This window comes from Neurospora tetrasperma (genome assembly GCF_000213175.1).
Source record: "Neurospora tetrasperma FGSC 2508 unplaced genomic scaffold NEUTE1scaffold_3, whole genome shotgun sequence".
NCBI classification, from domain to species: domain Eukaryota; kingdom Fungi; phylum Ascomycota; class Sordariomycetes; order Sordariales; family Sordariaceae; genus Neurospora; species Neurospora tetrasperma.
This window is the reverse complement of record NW_009799101.1, coordinates 2,010,703-2,026,296: the sequence shown is the minus strand read 5'-3', so window position 1 is coordinate 2,026,296 and position 15,594 is coordinate 2,010,703. Positions and strand designations below refer to the sequence as shown.

General features: G+C 51.3%; 5 protein-coding genes across 5 annotated transcripts; 1 reads left to right on the top strand and 4 right to left on the bottom strand.

Moving 5' to 3' along the window:
- Positions 1–407: 407 nt before the first annotated feature.
- NEUTE1DRAFT_129594 (uncharacterized protein) lies at positions 408–2,456 on the top strand (the record flags this gene model as incomplete). Its single annotated transcript, XM_009852511.1, has 3 exons — positions 408–738; positions 834–1,729; positions 1,814–2,456. The coding sequence occupies 3 exons, from the start codon at positions 643–645 to the stop codon at positions 2,076–2,078; spliced, it is 1,257 nt and encodes a 418-aa protein (XP_009850813.1).
- An 824-nt stretch (positions 2,457–3,280) lies between these two features.
- On the bottom strand, positions 3,281–4,491 carry NEUTE1DRAFT_62849 (uncharacterized protein; the record flags this gene model as incomplete). Its single annotated transcript, XM_009852510.1, has 2 exons — positions 3,281–3,798; positions 3,986–4,491. The coding sequence occupies 2 exons, from the start codon at positions 4,427–4,429 to the stop codon at positions 3,565–3,567; spliced, it is 678 nt and encodes a 225-aa protein (XP_009850812.1).
- Positions 4,492–5,587: 1,096 nt separating this feature from the next.
- NEUTE1DRAFT_62846 (uncharacterized protein) lies at positions 5,588–7,732 on the bottom strand (the record flags this gene model as incomplete). The annotated part of the gene is made up of 2 exons (XM_009852509.1): positions 5,588–6,977; positions 7,040–7,732. The coding sequence occupies 2 exons, from the start codon at positions 7,655–7,657 to the stop codon at positions 5,916–5,918; spliced, it is 1,680 nt and encodes a 559-aa protein (XP_009850811.1).
- Positions 7,733–9,858: 2,126 nt separating this feature from the next.
- NEUTE1DRAFT_100613 (uncharacterized protein) lies at positions 9,859–10,454 on the bottom strand (the record flags this gene model as incomplete). The annotated part of the gene is made up of 4 exons (XM_009852508.1): positions 9,859–10,026; positions 10,153–10,256; positions 10,317–10,367; positions 10,424–10,454. 4 exons carry the CDS (start codon positions 10,452–10,454, stop codon positions 9,859–9,861), a joined length of 354 nt encoding a protein of 117 aa, XP_009850810.1.
- A 1,820-nt stretch (positions 10,455–12,274) lies between these two features.
- NEUTE1DRAFT_122089 (uncharacterized protein) lies at positions 12,275–15,413 on the bottom strand (the record flags this gene model as incomplete). The annotated part of the gene is made up of 1 exon (XM_009852507.1): positions 12,275–15,413. One exon carries the CDS (start codon positions 15,411–15,413, stop codon positions 12,501–12,503), a length of 2,913 nt encoding a protein of 970 aa, XP_009850809.1.
- Between the last annotated feature and the right edge of the window lie 181 nt (positions 15,414–15,594).

The following is a 15,594-nucleotide window of genomic DNA, read 5'->3' as shown; positions in this document are numbered from 1 at the left end:
CCTGTGGATACATGCGTTGTGGAAGGGAAATGATCAGCGGGCGTTTATCTGGGGTGCCGTACACTAGTTCAATGCCCGCTGAGGACGTCAGCCACTGCTCCACTCCACGTTTGTCACCCGACGGACTGTTCGCCTTGCCCAAGTACCATAGTACTAGTTGTAGCATGGCAACGAACTATCCACAAACCAACAAAGAAACGGACGGAACAGATTGACTCGCACTATTTCGAAAGTCAAGGCCAACCACGAAGGTGTTCTTTTCAGGCATCTGGAACCAATCCCAGCGTTTCACAGATACACGTTCACACAGAACCGCATCGCGACGGTCGGGTTTACCATCATTCCCAACAACCTCGAGCACCGAAAGCAGCAGGTAGCTAGCCTCTCCGCCCAGTAGAGTAGCGCATCCTTTAGCGCCCCCATTGATCGTCCAAGAGGGAAGGCTACCGATATCGTTATCAGTCCTGGCATCACATCACTTGATCAACCTCCCATCTCGCCGATCATCTCGGTCATCCGTCCGTAGGTGACTTCGACCTTTTTACAGTTATTGCTTAAGCTTTGCAACGTTCAAGCTTTCTCTCGGACACATTCAATTTACCAAACTTGAGTTGAAGGGAGAGAGAGAGAAAGACCGACACGATGGCTTCAATCATACCCGCGCGGGCCATCATCCCTTTCCTAGTGGGAATGATGTTACTTACTGGAGTGTGCAACACCCTCTTGACCAAGTACCAGGTAAGGAAGAAACCTCGCAACCTCCATAGCAGAGCAAGGTAATTTCCATCACCGATCAATTGCTGACGATGACCCGTTCTTCGTTGTACATATAGGACAACCAATGCGTTCGCAATTGTGACGACCCCGACCCGCTCAAACGGAAGCACTTTGAGCAGCCCGTCATTCAGACCCTCCAGATGTTCGTCGGCGAGATGGGCTGCTGGCTGGTTGTAGGCATCATGTCGCTCTGGAGCCGCTACGTCTCCAAATCCACCACGTACGAGCGCATCAATAACCGGGCGGGCGAGGACGAGGACACCACCGTCCCCGACGACGCCAGCATCCGCTCCCACACCCCTCTCACCGACTCAACCGCATCTTCCAAGTACGACGGCCCCTCTATCCTCCGCGGCTGGCGCGTCGTGCTGCTCTCGCTCCCCGCCATCTGCGACATCTGCGGTACTACCCTCATGAACGCTGGCCTGCTGCTCGTGGCGGCCTCCATCTACCAGATGACGCGCGGCGCGCTGGTGCTCTTTGTCGGCATCTTCAGCGTCGTTTTCTTGCGCCGCAAGCTGTACGCCTTCCAGTGGCTGTCGCTGGTGGGCGTCATGGTGGGCGTGGCGCTCGTGGGACTGGCTGGTGCGATTCAGCCGGATCAGAAACATCCTAGTGCTACGACGACTATAACTGCGGATGTGGGCGCCGATGCCCTCAAGGTGATCATTGGTGTCTTGATGATTGCCGGCGCGCAGATTTTTACTGCTACGCAGTTTGTGTTGGAGGAGTACATCCTGGAGCGGTCGACGATCGAGCCCATTCGTGTTGTCGGGTGGGAGGGCCTCTTTGGCTTTACCGTTACACTTTTGGGCATGGTCATCTTGCACTTTGCCATTGGACGGACCGAGGCCGGTCGGTATGGACCGTTCGATATGGTGGAGGGATGGAGGCAGTTTTGGGAGTATAAACCTGTCTTCATCTCAAGCGTTCTGATCATGATTAGCATTGGGTAAGTTTGCTTTAATCCCTTTATCCCTCCTCCTCCTCCCCTTCTATCAACAGAACACCACGCTCACCCCTGATTCCTTTACAGCGGCTTCAATTTCTTTGGCCTCTCCGTAACCCGCTCTGTGAGCGCCACCTCCCGCTCCACCATCGACACGTGCCGCACGCTTTTCATCTGGATGGTGTCGCTCGGTCTCGGCTGGGAGACATTCAAGTGGCTGCAGGTCATCGGCTTTGGTCTGCTCGTTTACTTTACTTTCCTCTTCAACGGCATCGTCGAGCCTCCGTTTGAGTTCCTCCGCGTCAGCCAGGTGGAGGAGCTGTTGCCTGAGGAGCCTATTGAGCATAACTGAGCTAGATTATGGGGAATAGGGTGTAACATACAGACACGGTGTTCTGCGAACGGTAAACAAGGACATGGTTTATACCATTTTTACCTACGGCTTCTTGGGTATTTAGTTTGTTTTATCAGCTTTGGGTAGGGTAGGAGATCACTGTCGCTTGTCACGATACCTGCTGCTAGTTGACTCAGGGTCGGTATAGGAAATGGATGTGGTGATGTTACCTTAAAGGGACGGATGTAAGGCGTTCAATGGATTGGTTTCGGATGGATGACAAAGGGTCACGATGGGATAGGGGTTCACTTCTGCAGCGATAGCATATAAACACATATACAGGTGATGTATCATACATTACTTTTCAGGCAGAATAACAAGACATGTTTACAGTCTACTCCCCGCGACATGTCTGTGACTTGTGGAAGAGGGTCCTGGACAATGGTCAGACAGGTGCTTTGAGGCCCGAAGAGTGGGTTGTAGACAACAGATGAAAGTAAGACAGCGATGATGCATGTTTCGGCAGGAAGATGGTCTGGATCATTGTTGCAGAATGTGCTGAGTGCATAATGGTAAAGACGCAGATAGATAATTTGCAACAAAGGGATGGATTAGACGCACATACGGTAGCCACGAGGCACGAGTCAAGACTTCCACCTTTTACTTGGACTCTCGCTCAGCGAGATCGCGAACAAATATCATCAGGTGCGGACAGAAAGAGTTTGAGAAAACTATTGATTCGCAACCTAAAATAATAAAAAAATACCTGATAACATCTCCGTCACTTGCTTGCTGTGATTCATGCGCATATTCACTTTAGACTTGATACTCCGGGCCGTGCGTATAAGCTTGGCTGTGTTCGCCCTGCGCCCTGCTGCCCTACTGCCTGCGCCACGCTGCGTCTGATGATCTTATCCTGGTTCTGCTGTAGGTAGCTACCGAATAATCTTGCGAAATTGGCAAAATACCTTTGATCTTTGAGCGCCCGACGTTGAGCAGCAAGAAGCAGCATATACCTGTACATACTTTGCTCGCTCAGTTGGTGAAGGCTTCGAGACCACCCAGAACACCTGCGTGCGTTTCAACGTGCAGGGTTAGACATCAGTCGGTCCTACAGATCTGCCAGTACTATGTCGCAGAAAGAGGTTTCTTCGGCAGTAGTGGTATGTTGCCAATTTCGCGAAACTGTTCGGCAGGTAGTCTGGCAGGTAGTCATCCATAGGCGCTTCTTCCTTCATGTCATATCGTGCCAAGTCGTATCATGTCGTAAATCATCTCGTCCGTCTGTCCTTCTGTCCATCCTTCGCTATGTCGTCCTGTGCCATCCGACTCGACTTATCCTTCCATCTTGCCTCATCAACTTCATCCAGTCAACCCCCGAACCATCATGGTCCATTAAGCGCCCCAGCACTCCAAGTTCAAGCATAGCAATGCACGGCAGCAATGCAATACAGTGCAAGCTCCAAGGCATCGTACACCGTCATCAGACCAGGTCATGGCAAACCTAGTTCACATTGGCAAGCAACTCGGCCTCCAAAATAAACTTGCCCTCCTTGTACTTCTCGCTGGGCTCATAGGCTCGATCGTACTTCCATCCGACCACCTCCTTGCATTGGCGGCAGTGTATGTCCCGGACGACGTGGCGGCCCGTCGTCATGTTGCGCTCGCTGGGTTCACCGGTCTCGACGTTGACGACCGAGTTGAAGAGGTAGGCCTTTCCGTGTTGGCCTCTGAAGTTCTGTGTTTTTGGTTTTGTTTGATGTCAGCAACTAGAACGGAATTACCGGGAAAAGTTAAGGAGGGGACATGAGGAAGCGAAAGGAGGAGAGGAGGGGTAGGGAAAAAACAAAGAGAAAAGAAGAGAAGAGACGGAAAGAGAATAAAAAAGAAGGGAGGGGAATGAAAGAAAACTAACTGCGACTAACCCTACTGATGATGTCCTCATGATTAGCCAAATGGGTCTTGCAGTTCCTGCACCCATAAATCTTGCCGCTGTTGAGGTAGACATTGTAGGCGAGACCCATGTTGTTGTTTGGGTTGGTGGTGATGTTGGTGTTGTTGCGGTTATCGCTGGAAGCGGGTGTCGCTCCTGAGGCTGTCTCACTGACGGTATTCGTAGTGGTCTCGCTGACACGGATGACTCGGGCGTCCTCCTCCGCGGTTGTTGGTGCCGGCTCACGGGCAGGTGCTACGCTGTTACTTTCGTTGCTGTTGTCGCTGTTGTCGAGTTGTCGAACCTGCTGTTGGTCTTGGGCTTGGGCTTGGGCGTTCTGCTCTTGAGGTTGAGGCTGATGCTGATGGTGAACTTGCAGTTCCGGAACGACTCGCTCAGCTCTCCTGCCAAAGCCGCGGGGTTCGCTTTCGATCATCTATAGATTTCACGGACAAAATGGTAAGTGTGATTGCTTCGCGAGCGAGCAGCAGTTGCAAAAGGGACAAACTGAAGGACACAGTCACAAGACGGGACTGAAACAACGGATGGGATGAATGGATGCAATGAATGGTAATCAATTGGTCTGAACGGTGGACGGTCGGGTGCTATCCAACGGCGGCGAAGCGAACGACTAACAAGCGGAGAGATAAGAGGACGAACGTTTGCGGTTAGGCAGTGTACTAAGTAGTTGTATACCAAATCGGTGTACCTTAGCGTAGAGGTACCCTGTGATAATACGACCACTGACGTCGTTAAGCGGAGCCTAGTTTGGTTGCTCTGTCAACCGATGTCAGCGAGTGAAGCTGGGTGAGATGACCAAACAAAGAGCTTACCAAACCACGTACTGTGAAGGTGTCACTTATTCTGATTACTAGTAATGGTAAAAAATGAGGTCGACGCTGAGAGGGAAGGAGTGAGAAACTGTGCGACCCAGGGCGGAATAGGAAAGAGCAAGCGGGAGTAATGTCTTAAATGCAATGGCGGCATACTACAAGCAAATTACTCGGGGAAAGCAGGAATGCTGTCACCTGCCAGCACGTGTGGCCGCACTGCTGGCCTTACCGGCTCTGCTCGGCTTCACGTCGCATAGTAAATCCCTTACTTGCACCTGGCAAGCATGCCCAGAATGCAGCAAATGAGAACAACATGCCGATACGTGCTCGTACTGCATTTCTATGCTGTACATGAATTATCGGAGACTTCAGATCGAGGTTCCAGATTGCTTGAAAGTACGAGCTGCAGTTTGCTCTCGCTTCCTATGAACAGTGGGCTGAACTGAAGCCTCGTGACTCCCTACTTCTAGATAAAAATGTATGGGGCGTCAAGTGAAGCTTTTTACTACTGATTGGGAAGATAATCATTTTTGCGTCTCACAAATTCACATAATAGACAATGGGAAATTGTTCACACTTATACACAAATCTATTGGTTAGTGGCACGGTAGTCTCCCAATGTTTGTCATTGGCAAGGACTTCGTCTCCTTTTCCCAATCGTCACCTTTGTTTACATTTGCCTCAAAAGGGGATAATTAACGACCCGCCATCACTTCGAAAAAAGAATCGAACACGGCATGAGAAGTTTGGGTACAGCTGTCTTGTAATAAAGTCATTTCAAGCAAGTGATTGCTATGCTATTCTTTTGCCCACCAACACAACGTCTCAGATAAAGAAAAGAAAAATAGAAAAAAAAATCAAGAGTCTAATGTACAAGAATTTCATTGTACATTTCACAGAGCGGAAATGACAGTGATGTATGATGAATTGGGGATATGTCCGCACGATGAGAGCTTGACCCAGTAACCAGCCATGATATGTGCGACAAGACAGGTTGAACAAGTTTCTTCAAAGTAGCATAAATGTGAGTTCATTTCTCATAACCTCGAGCCGTCTGCTTGATGCAAATTCCAACGGAATCCTCCACTTTTACCAGGAGAATGCCTCCTCAACGAAATCAATAGCACCGTTATATTGCTTGTTCCTGACAGCGCGACGGACTTCGTCACTGAGCGCACCAGGGCCACACACCGAGACGCCCATGTGGCCCACCTGGTCCTCCATCTCCCTTGCTAGAAGCGTGTCGATGTTCGGCCTGCCCGGGAACATCTGCACTGTCGAGCTTGGGCTGTGAATCTCTTTTGTCGAGCGGGGCCTGCTGACGAAGAGCATGATACGGAGCACCTCACGACGCTTTTCCATACCCAAGACCTCCGTCATCCAAGGGCGAATCCACTCCAGATGCTCAGGGCTTTGAATAGTCCAGACCAAGATAACTTTGCGGGTAGCCGCCATGCCATTGCTGTAGGCAATAACCAAATCACGGACGTGAGGCACCGCCTGTGTGATACCAACGCCGCCGGCGAAGAGCATGACGGTGCCATACGAGTGCATTTGGTGCATGCCTCCATAGGGGCCCTCAACAAGACACCTCGTCACCATCTTGCCGTCAATGCATGAAGCAGCCTTTTCATACAAGTTGCCAGTCATACCCGTGCGACCACGGAGGATAAAAGAAACAGTCGTCTTCTTCATGGCGAGAATGTCACGGCGGTCCATGGGAAGCTTTTCGCCGCTGGGTGAGTCGGCCTCTTCGCTCCATGCGACAGAAAATGGGTGAGATTGCCAGAGGCTGACGGATGGAAAGTAGAGATAAGCGTGCTGGCTAGGCTTGAAAAACCAGGGGCGCGCCATGGTCACAGTGACTCGTGTGGAACCGCCAGGGAGAGCCTCAACGAGAGCCTTGCCACCGCCAGATCCAAAGTTGTAGTACGCCACCCGAAGGAAGCGAGCAGTACGGTCAAAGGCCCACAAGACCATGACAGGGTAGAGGTACTTGATCTGCGGGAAGCCCTTGGGTCCAAGGTGGTAATACAGGCCGACGACGGAAGCGATGGCCAAGCAGATGTGCAAGATCTTAAAGATCTCGTAAAAGGCGTGCCGGAAAACGCTGGACGCTTGAATTGCAATGACGACAAAAGAAGCGGTTGCCTAGAGGAAACGTTAGCTACTGTGCTTCAAATACTATTCATCAAGATGCAGCGTTTACATACCACGAACCCGTAGATGAGAAAATCGCTCTTGAAGATGCCCTCGAAAGCCACAGACCAGCCCTTGGTAGCAGCCGTACGGTAAAGGTAGCCCAGAGTGTGAGCAAGAGCCTCCAGAGCCACAATACGGCCCAGCCATCGGTGAAGGAGATTGAACGTATCAAACGAGATACCCAAAAGGTAAAGGAGGGGGTTATTCCGGCCAGCCATGAGGAACAAGGGGATCATGTTGGCGACAGCGAGGGTGCCAGTACGATTGATGAACACAGTGGCAGACGCGCCCACTGGCTTCGAAAAGTCGATGCCCATGACACAGAAAGCTACATTGGTGGAGAAGTAGCCGAGGAGGAAGACGAGTTGAAGGCGCGTGGGGAGAGTTCCAACGTTGATGGCCGAGCTAAGTTGGAACTCGCGGTTGTGCCTCTTGCTGAAAATGGGTGAGTACTGGACATTCTTCTTGAACCACGACCACTTGCTGCCTGCTCTGGCAAAGTATGTCTGTGTATCGTTGGTGAGGCATGAAACATGTCGTATGTATCTGCTGAGGCCTGTGCTGAGTCTCCAGATGACCAAAGCAGCGGAGATACACCCCAGGACAAGAAGTAGATATCCCGAGAGCATGTCGTTGATAATGGCAGCTTCATCCGGACCTTCGGCAGCTGCACCTCCAGCTCTAGCAGCTATACCCCCCGCAGCACCATGAGCGACCGCTGGTGCGTTTCCTTGTGGTTGAGCTGACATTTTGCCTTATCCTTCTCTCTGGGGTTTTGGTCGGTTGTTGCTGATGTTGTGAAAGAATGAATGTCTGATATACGACCCCAAAGGTGCCCGGGTCCAGCGCGGGTGTATGAGTGTCGTAGAGGCGTGTCGAGTGAGTGTCTGATGATAGTGACGTCCTGTCCCTGGATCGCCTGCGAGGGACTGATGGGTTGAAGGTGGGTGACCAGGTTGAGTTTTGCGGAGTGTTTCTATTGCCGAATTCGGGTTGATGGTTGAGCCTCCAGGGTGAGATTTGGAAAGAAGGGATCCTGTCGAAGGCGCGTATAATGAAGGCAGGTCGTGTTCGGTCAACGATCAACACTGACGAGGAAGGAATGATGGGGGATGACGGTCGAGAAGAAAAAGACTCGAAGGAGGGCGAAGAAGAGAAAAAAAAGACCAAGATGACAAGTGACAGCCAAGTTGCCACTAGCACGAGGGATGGGGCCTTTTGTGGATGGTCAAGGAAAAAAAAAGTAAAGATGACGGAACCCAGGTGTTGGGGAAGGGGAGTGGAGGGAGGAAAGCTGGACAGTTAAGAAGAAGGAGGGGGTCTCCTGGGCATAAAATGAGAGAGAATGCCACACATGGGTTCGAGAAGGAGGGTGTGACTGGCAGGCGTGCTCGAGGCATGGGAGACGGAGTCCCAGAGTGGGTTTTGTGTGGTGGGTTTATCGCCGGCGCGATCGTCCAAACGTCTGGGACCTGGGAAGGTGGACTTGGTGGGGGGTTGAGAGCAGGGGAGGGGGGCGTGCCCTCGTCCAATCCCTGACCAGAGGTACCTTTTTTTTTTTTTTCATGCGCCTGCGTGCCTCCTGGTAAGGTTGTGTACCGGTTGTAGGTACCTCTTCATGGCCCTCCACCGAGAAGGCGTCTTGTGGAATCTGTTCGTGTTTTCGTTCCTTGCATGTTGTGTTCGTTGTGGTTGTTGTGGTTGCCCCTGGATAATGCGCTGCATCAACAGTCAATGAGGGAGTACAACGGGACTCGCCAGACGCCTCTCATGCACATCGGGATGTGTGTCTGGCTTCCAAACGACGGAGGCAGTAAAGAGTGGTGTTGGTCAGATCTTTCCTCATAGTGTTGCAATTGCGTTTCTGTTTCCTCCTGCTGACGACATTCCAGCCGGTGGTCAAGGTAATACACGACAGAATACTCTCCACGCAAAGGGATACATCAGATGTCGTGTGGCATGCACATCCGTCACAAGGCGCCGTCACTGCGCTCCGTCGAGTGGTTGTCGATTAGAGAATTTCGTCCAACAGCATCCATTTTTGACATGCCGCCAACTACCGCGCTAGAAATCCCTAACCCCCGGAGTATGTACACTAGAGTCTAGTACCGTGAACTGGCTAGTATCACAACTCACTTGGGATCTTCGTTTGTGGTTTCGACACTACACAACCACTTGGGATGGGTATTCAGATTCCCCACTATCAGTCAATCTCCACGAGGTGCCGCGGAAGGAGTTCGCCCGAGGTTTTCTGTTCTGGGCCTCTGGGGGAAGGGCATGCCGAGTCGTCCATGTCGTCGTCTGTCGTATTGACTATTCCACACTACATACCCCTGGTTTTTCCTCCGCCGGGCAGGATTACCTAGGTGATCAGAGCTGTGACCAGCATGGTACCTAGCCCTCCGGGCCTCCTCCGGGCCTTACAATTTGGGATCGGGTGTCCCTGCATTGTGGCGGCTGCAGTGCTGCGGGTGATGCTCTCTCCACCGCCGGGTCACAGCGCTGAAAACAACGGTCACAAACACTCTTTGACAGTGACGGTCTGGGTACTCAGTGGATAGGTAGTCGGCAAAAGATGGGAGAGAAAACTGGAGAAGAGACGAACGGGAGTTCCCAAGATTGGCTTGGCCCGTGCGCTTAGGTCCAAGCACGTTCCTGAACATTTGGGTGGACTTTGTGGAGCCAGTTGGCCACACTGAAACAGCCTCACAACGAGCCCCTGAGGTCGCTGGAAGCTCTGAGATCGCCCCTTCGCCAGTCATCCCGAAATTCGAACATCAGCCTCCCGGATGTCTGGCCAGAAGCTGCTATGTTCCCGAACAAGCGCACGTCAGCTGAAATGGCCTGTAAACCCCAAATAGCGATGTACATACATAACAAGATCAGCCAACGGAAGAATGAGCCGAGATCTCCACATGGGCCGGGTCCCGGGGAAGTTGTTCTCTGTTCCATGATCCATTCTCATCACACGGACGCACTTCAGCGCCTCGCTCTTTTGCTCCGGTTGTCAAGTGAACAACAACAACAACAACAACAACAACAACAACAACAACAACAACAACAACAACAACAACAACAACAACAACAACAACAACAACAACAACAACAACGGCCGCCGACAAACTGCAGAGAATTTGGTTTGATAGAAGCCATCGCCCACACAATCTCTTCTTGCAGGCATCACCGACTCTGTGCAAACATCTCGTTTGTCGGCAGATGTGTATTCAACTTCCATCCATCAGCCCAAGCATCGGCCGTGCGCGGCAAACCCTGTAACGCATCCCAAACAATCACGCTCGTTGCAACCAGAGGCTTCCTCCATCTTGATGGATTGCAATGCTACATACCAAGAAACCCGTAATTTAGCCTCGGTTTATCATCCCAGGCTCGTTTACCGGACTCGCCGGGAAACGAGAAACGAAGCATCTCTGTGGATCCCCTTCGCAACCCAATACCTTGAAGAGGAGGTTATCGCCGTGTGGCCTCTAAGGTCTGCAACCGCCGAGCACATAGTAACATTCAATTCTTCACGAGGTCCTTTATGGTATACGCAATCTCCCTCTCCAGTGCTCCATCGTCTCGCCGTTGCAAAACCAGGCGTGTGTCGAAGGAAACCCCCGGATAGCCAATAGTTATGTACACTACTACTTCATTCTCTCTGAGCCGCTTCCTGTCGCCGTCATTCTTCGAGAAGAATTCAAGTTGTGGACTAGATACTTTGGGAGTGTTTGTTTTATAGAACACTTTTTTTTCCATTTCCCACCCTGATCAAACGTGGTAACTCCTGGATCAACATGATGGAAATTTTAACGCCAAGTTGGGATCTTGGAGTTTGAGACGAACCCCTGGCGGTAGATAAGATCCATTGTCTCCCCGTCTCAGCTTCTTTGGCCTTGCTTGTCAAGCCCGCGCGGCTCAATCGAAACAGCAATGATCGAACGTTGGCCGGTCGTTCGTCATCACCATTTCCACTGGGTAAGGAGTGGTCACCATCACCCCTGTCCCGGTTACAAACAATGGAAACAATGGGACAGAAAGAAAAAGAGAGAGAAAGAGCCTCAACAACCGCCATGTCATGCGGCGTCATCCAAACTGAACGACACATTTGATGAACTCCATACACCATTACCTACCTACTGTTGTCTGTAAGTACCTTCGACCGAATTTGAACTGGAGCCGAACCCAAGGTTCCTAAAAGTGAGAGAGGCTCGTTCAGGCACCGCACCGCAGTGTCTGCCGAGCACGCATACCTCCATCGTCCCATCATGCAGCCACCAGCAGCAATCTGAATTTGTTCGCGGGATCGGCGTCAAACAACATAACTAAATATTATCTGAAGACCCCGACCCTATTAGGCCCGGGGGATGGTGTTTATTCGGAACGTTTTCTTGCTTCCCCTCTTTTGGTCGCATGGTAAATGGCTCTGTACCACGTGATACGACCGACTGCCTTTCAACCAGGTCTCTGAGTGAGCTTTAGTAGAAGAACAGGTTCTCGGTTGACGACTGACGTTGCACTCGTTTTCAAGACATGGGATAATATACACATGACTTGAGATCTCCAATTTTGTAGATAGGGTTATGTAGTGTCCCGGGGAGAGAAGGGTGGGTACTCGGGGATTTTGAGACCCTAATGTGGTCTACTATGGTACCTACTTAGGCAGAGGTATCAAGTAGATACGATAGACGAGCTAGATATATTGCTTGCTACCTACATATACTAGCAACCCGACAGGCCAGCAGGCCGACACAACCGACAATGGAGTGACCAGACACATGATAGACACACATGCTCACATACGCACACCCCCACACCCCCAGAACACACACACACACCACATCGGCATCAGATAACCGGCTCTAATTTCCATGCCCTAGCGAAGCAAGAGATCCAGGCAAGAATACGCGCGGCGGAGTCTGAGCGTTGTGGGGAAACTAGCCTAGATCAGGGGAAGGCAAGGTAAGGCGAAGCGCAGTTGGAGGCATGTTTCATGTGTACAGTTAATTTCGTCTCGATAGGAGAAGGCGTTAAAGTAGGTAGGAAAACGTCACTAGGGGCAGTCGAGGAGCGGGGTATGTTCAAGGACAAGGCGAGGTCCATAGAAGATGTGATTTTGTGCCGGTATTTTCGCAATACATGGTATATCTACTCAGTCACAATTTCTAGTCAAACATTATCAAGAGTATCATTTATACAATGACCCAACAGCCATTTGGTTATGCCATGTGTATCCTAGACCAGCATCCAGCAAGAAATCAGTGTTAATGTTAAGCAACGCAATCGGGTATTCTTTCCTTCCTCTCCCCTATTTCATCCGCTGGGGAAATCGCAATCCAACTTCCAACATCCTTGACGATCCGTTACCATGCCTAAATACCTCTCATGTGCAAAGCAACCTGACTGTAAAGCAAGAATTCAAAAAATAGTCCACTCTTATCCCGCCATTTTTCACCTATTTCCCCTTTCCTAGACCTAACCAAGTTCATCTTCACTCGTCTCTTCGGTTTCTCCCCCGTAAATCGCCCTGCCGCTGCCGCTGCTACCGGCAGATCTCCTAAGTGATCGCCGCCGAGCAGTATTCCCACCATTGCTAGAGGTACCATTACCGCTACGGCTGGCACTGGCGTTGGCACTAGCACTACCGCCGGCACCATTACTAAGTTTAGCAGTAGCACCAGCACCAGCACCGGTATTGGTAGTAGCAATAGCCAATGCAACCAATGAAGCCCTCGTCCGAGGCTGTTTAGCCAAGGGACGACGATGTTCTGTACCACTAGATGGCGGCTCAGGAGCGGAGAAGTCATCGTCGTCGTCATCATCATCATCCTCATCGGAGTCATTTTCTTGATCGACCTCATTGTCGGTGTCGAGATGACTGGATTTTCGCTTGTTGCCGCTTAGCCGTCGCTGTTGCGGTTGCGGTTGCAGTTGAAGTCGCCTTCTTCGAGGAGGAGGAGGTGGTGGTGGTGGTATCTGCTGGTAAGTTTCGTTTGGGCCTACGACGTTTGATGTTTCAAAATCGGAACTCCAGTCCGAGGACGAGTCGACGGTGGCGGTTTGAGGTGTGGTGGTAGTTGTTTCAGAGCTGGCGTCGTCGTCTTGGAGGTCGTCGTCATTGTCCGCGTCGGTGTCATCGTTGGTGGTATCGACTGTGGTAGATGTTGCAAGTGAAGCTGTGCGAGATTGTACCAGGCGCGTGCTACCACGTGTCTGTTTCTGGTTGGGCGCCAATGTAGATGTAGATGAGGACGTAGCAGTAGGAGTATACCGTTGAATTGCCTCCATCAGAGACGGACACCTTGTCGACCTTCTCGTCGTTCTACCTCCGCCTCCTCCCACGGCCGGCTGAGGAAGATCTACCGTGACCCACTCGCTCAGAGCATCGTCCCACTTGAACCCGGTAAAGGACTTGCCCTCTGACTCCTCCCTGGTACGGATGCGCTCTTCATAGTAAGGTTTCGCCTTCATCATGGCGTGTGGGCAGGTTGTTGACTTCTTCTTAGCCCATAGCTTTTCGGCATATGCGAGGTCTTGGAGGTCGTTGGTCTCGAACGCCACGAAGAAGGCGACATCCAGTTCGATGTTCTCAAAGGGGTGGTAGGGGAGGTTGTCGGGAATCTGCAACGCTCTCATTTTGTCACAAATCTGGGGAATGTAGGTATGAGCACTGGTCGATCCATTGCTTCGACTGTAGTTGATCACTATCGTGCCCAAAACACCCAATGTCATCGAGTACTGCTGGTCCAGACGATCAATGCGTTGGCCACTTTTTGCGCCTTTCCATGCTGCTGAAGCAATGGTGGAGGCCGAGGACTCGGTTCCGAATGCAAGGAAATCGCAGAGGCTGATAAGATATACGGCGGGGGATGGGAGGCTCGTCTTTCGAGCATGAAGTAAGTATGTACGAAAGATGTACCGCACACGGTGGGCGAATACCGCAAGCTGTGACGGTGTAACCGCGCGCTCTCCCTTTTTAGGATCGTCGAAGTGACGGAGCACTTGAGATACTAGCGTTGCCATGTCTCCAGTCAGGTTTCCGGTGGCCAATTTGTGCGGCGCGAGATCAGAACAAGAACAAGTTTGTCTTCGTTCAGACATCAGAGGAGAAAGAACGTCGATCATGGTAATGAGAAAATCAACGCAGTCTTGGCCAGTCCCATAGAACAATTTCGCCATGGCATCAAGGCGTGCAGTCTTGAAAGCACTGACAAGCAACCACTCCGCCGGCAAAGAGCCATTAGCAAAAAGGTCGGCCAGTTTTCCAAGCATGAAGCGCTTAGTCCTCGCATGGCCGTAACCAATCGCCGCGAGCGGTAGTAGCGCAGGCGCTTCTATCGTGAGCCCGTTACGTACGTAGCGATCTGGAGATGGGTATTGACGCGAAACAAAGGCATTGGTAAGATCCAGACATTCGACCAAAGGCAAGTATTGGTAGCAAAGACTGATAAGAAGAATGGCTATGCGATCATCGAGCAAACCGTCCCTGATGGCGCCCTGGATGATCTTGACGCCATGGGCTCGGACGACTATGCGAAGATGTTTCCAGCCCCCCAACGCACCTAGCGACTCAAGCTCCGAGTAAATATCGAAGGACGCTCGCGACTCTTGCATAACGGACTTGGTCTTGTTTGCTTCGGCGTCCTTTTTCTCCCAGTATTCAAGCTCATTGATGTAATCTGGAATTCTCCGCAAGCACATGGCAAGGAACGATTTGGGCGAAGCGCTGGCTGGAGACTTTGGAGGAGAGGTAGCTCTGAGCAGGGCATCCAGCGTGCGGAAAACGGACTCGTATATCGAATAGGTCTCTTGATCCGTGCTTAGCCGAAGTTGTGCTAGACACGCCTCCAATCTGCACTGAACTCCCTGGCAGCTTCTATGGCTACACCTTGCGCCTCTGCCATGGTCGCTGGTTGAGGAGCTTTTGGTCGGAGCAAAGAGAATGGGCTGAGCTGGAGAAGATGCCAAGTAGTTGTCCGTAGTATGCCTAAGGTAGGGAGTAGGCACTGCGGTTTCTTGAACAGGCCTTCTGCCTACCCGCTGTCGTCGCGGTTTTTCAGGCGTCGTCAAATGCGCCCGTGATGAGGTTTTGCTGGAATATGTTGCAGGTTTTGAACCACCTCGGCCCTGTCGTTTACCAAAAGTCGCGCTCGAGGTGCTCTTTCCTTGGCCTACGCTCTCAGAAACGCCCAGCTTTCGCTCTTTTTCCTTCTTCAATGCGCCGATGTGAGCGAGCAGAGGGCGAAGGAGCCGGTTGCATCTCGTCGCTGTCCAGGGCTGGGCCTGTTCATGTGCCACTCCAGTTTGTTGTCGTTGTTGTTGTTGCTGTTCTTTTCGCTGAGGTGAATTCCATGTTCGTCTCTGAGGGGTTGACGAAGAATAGTCCATGAAGAGAAAAGGATGTTGAGCAATAAGCTGAAGTGGTGATTGATGTCGGTGACGAATATCAAAATGACCCAAATGTTCGCGAATAAGCAGAAGCAATTAAACCAAGATACTGTTTAAGGTACCCATACTCCAAAAAGAAAAAAAACCGCCGAATCTCTTGTTCAATGCTGATACATGCTTG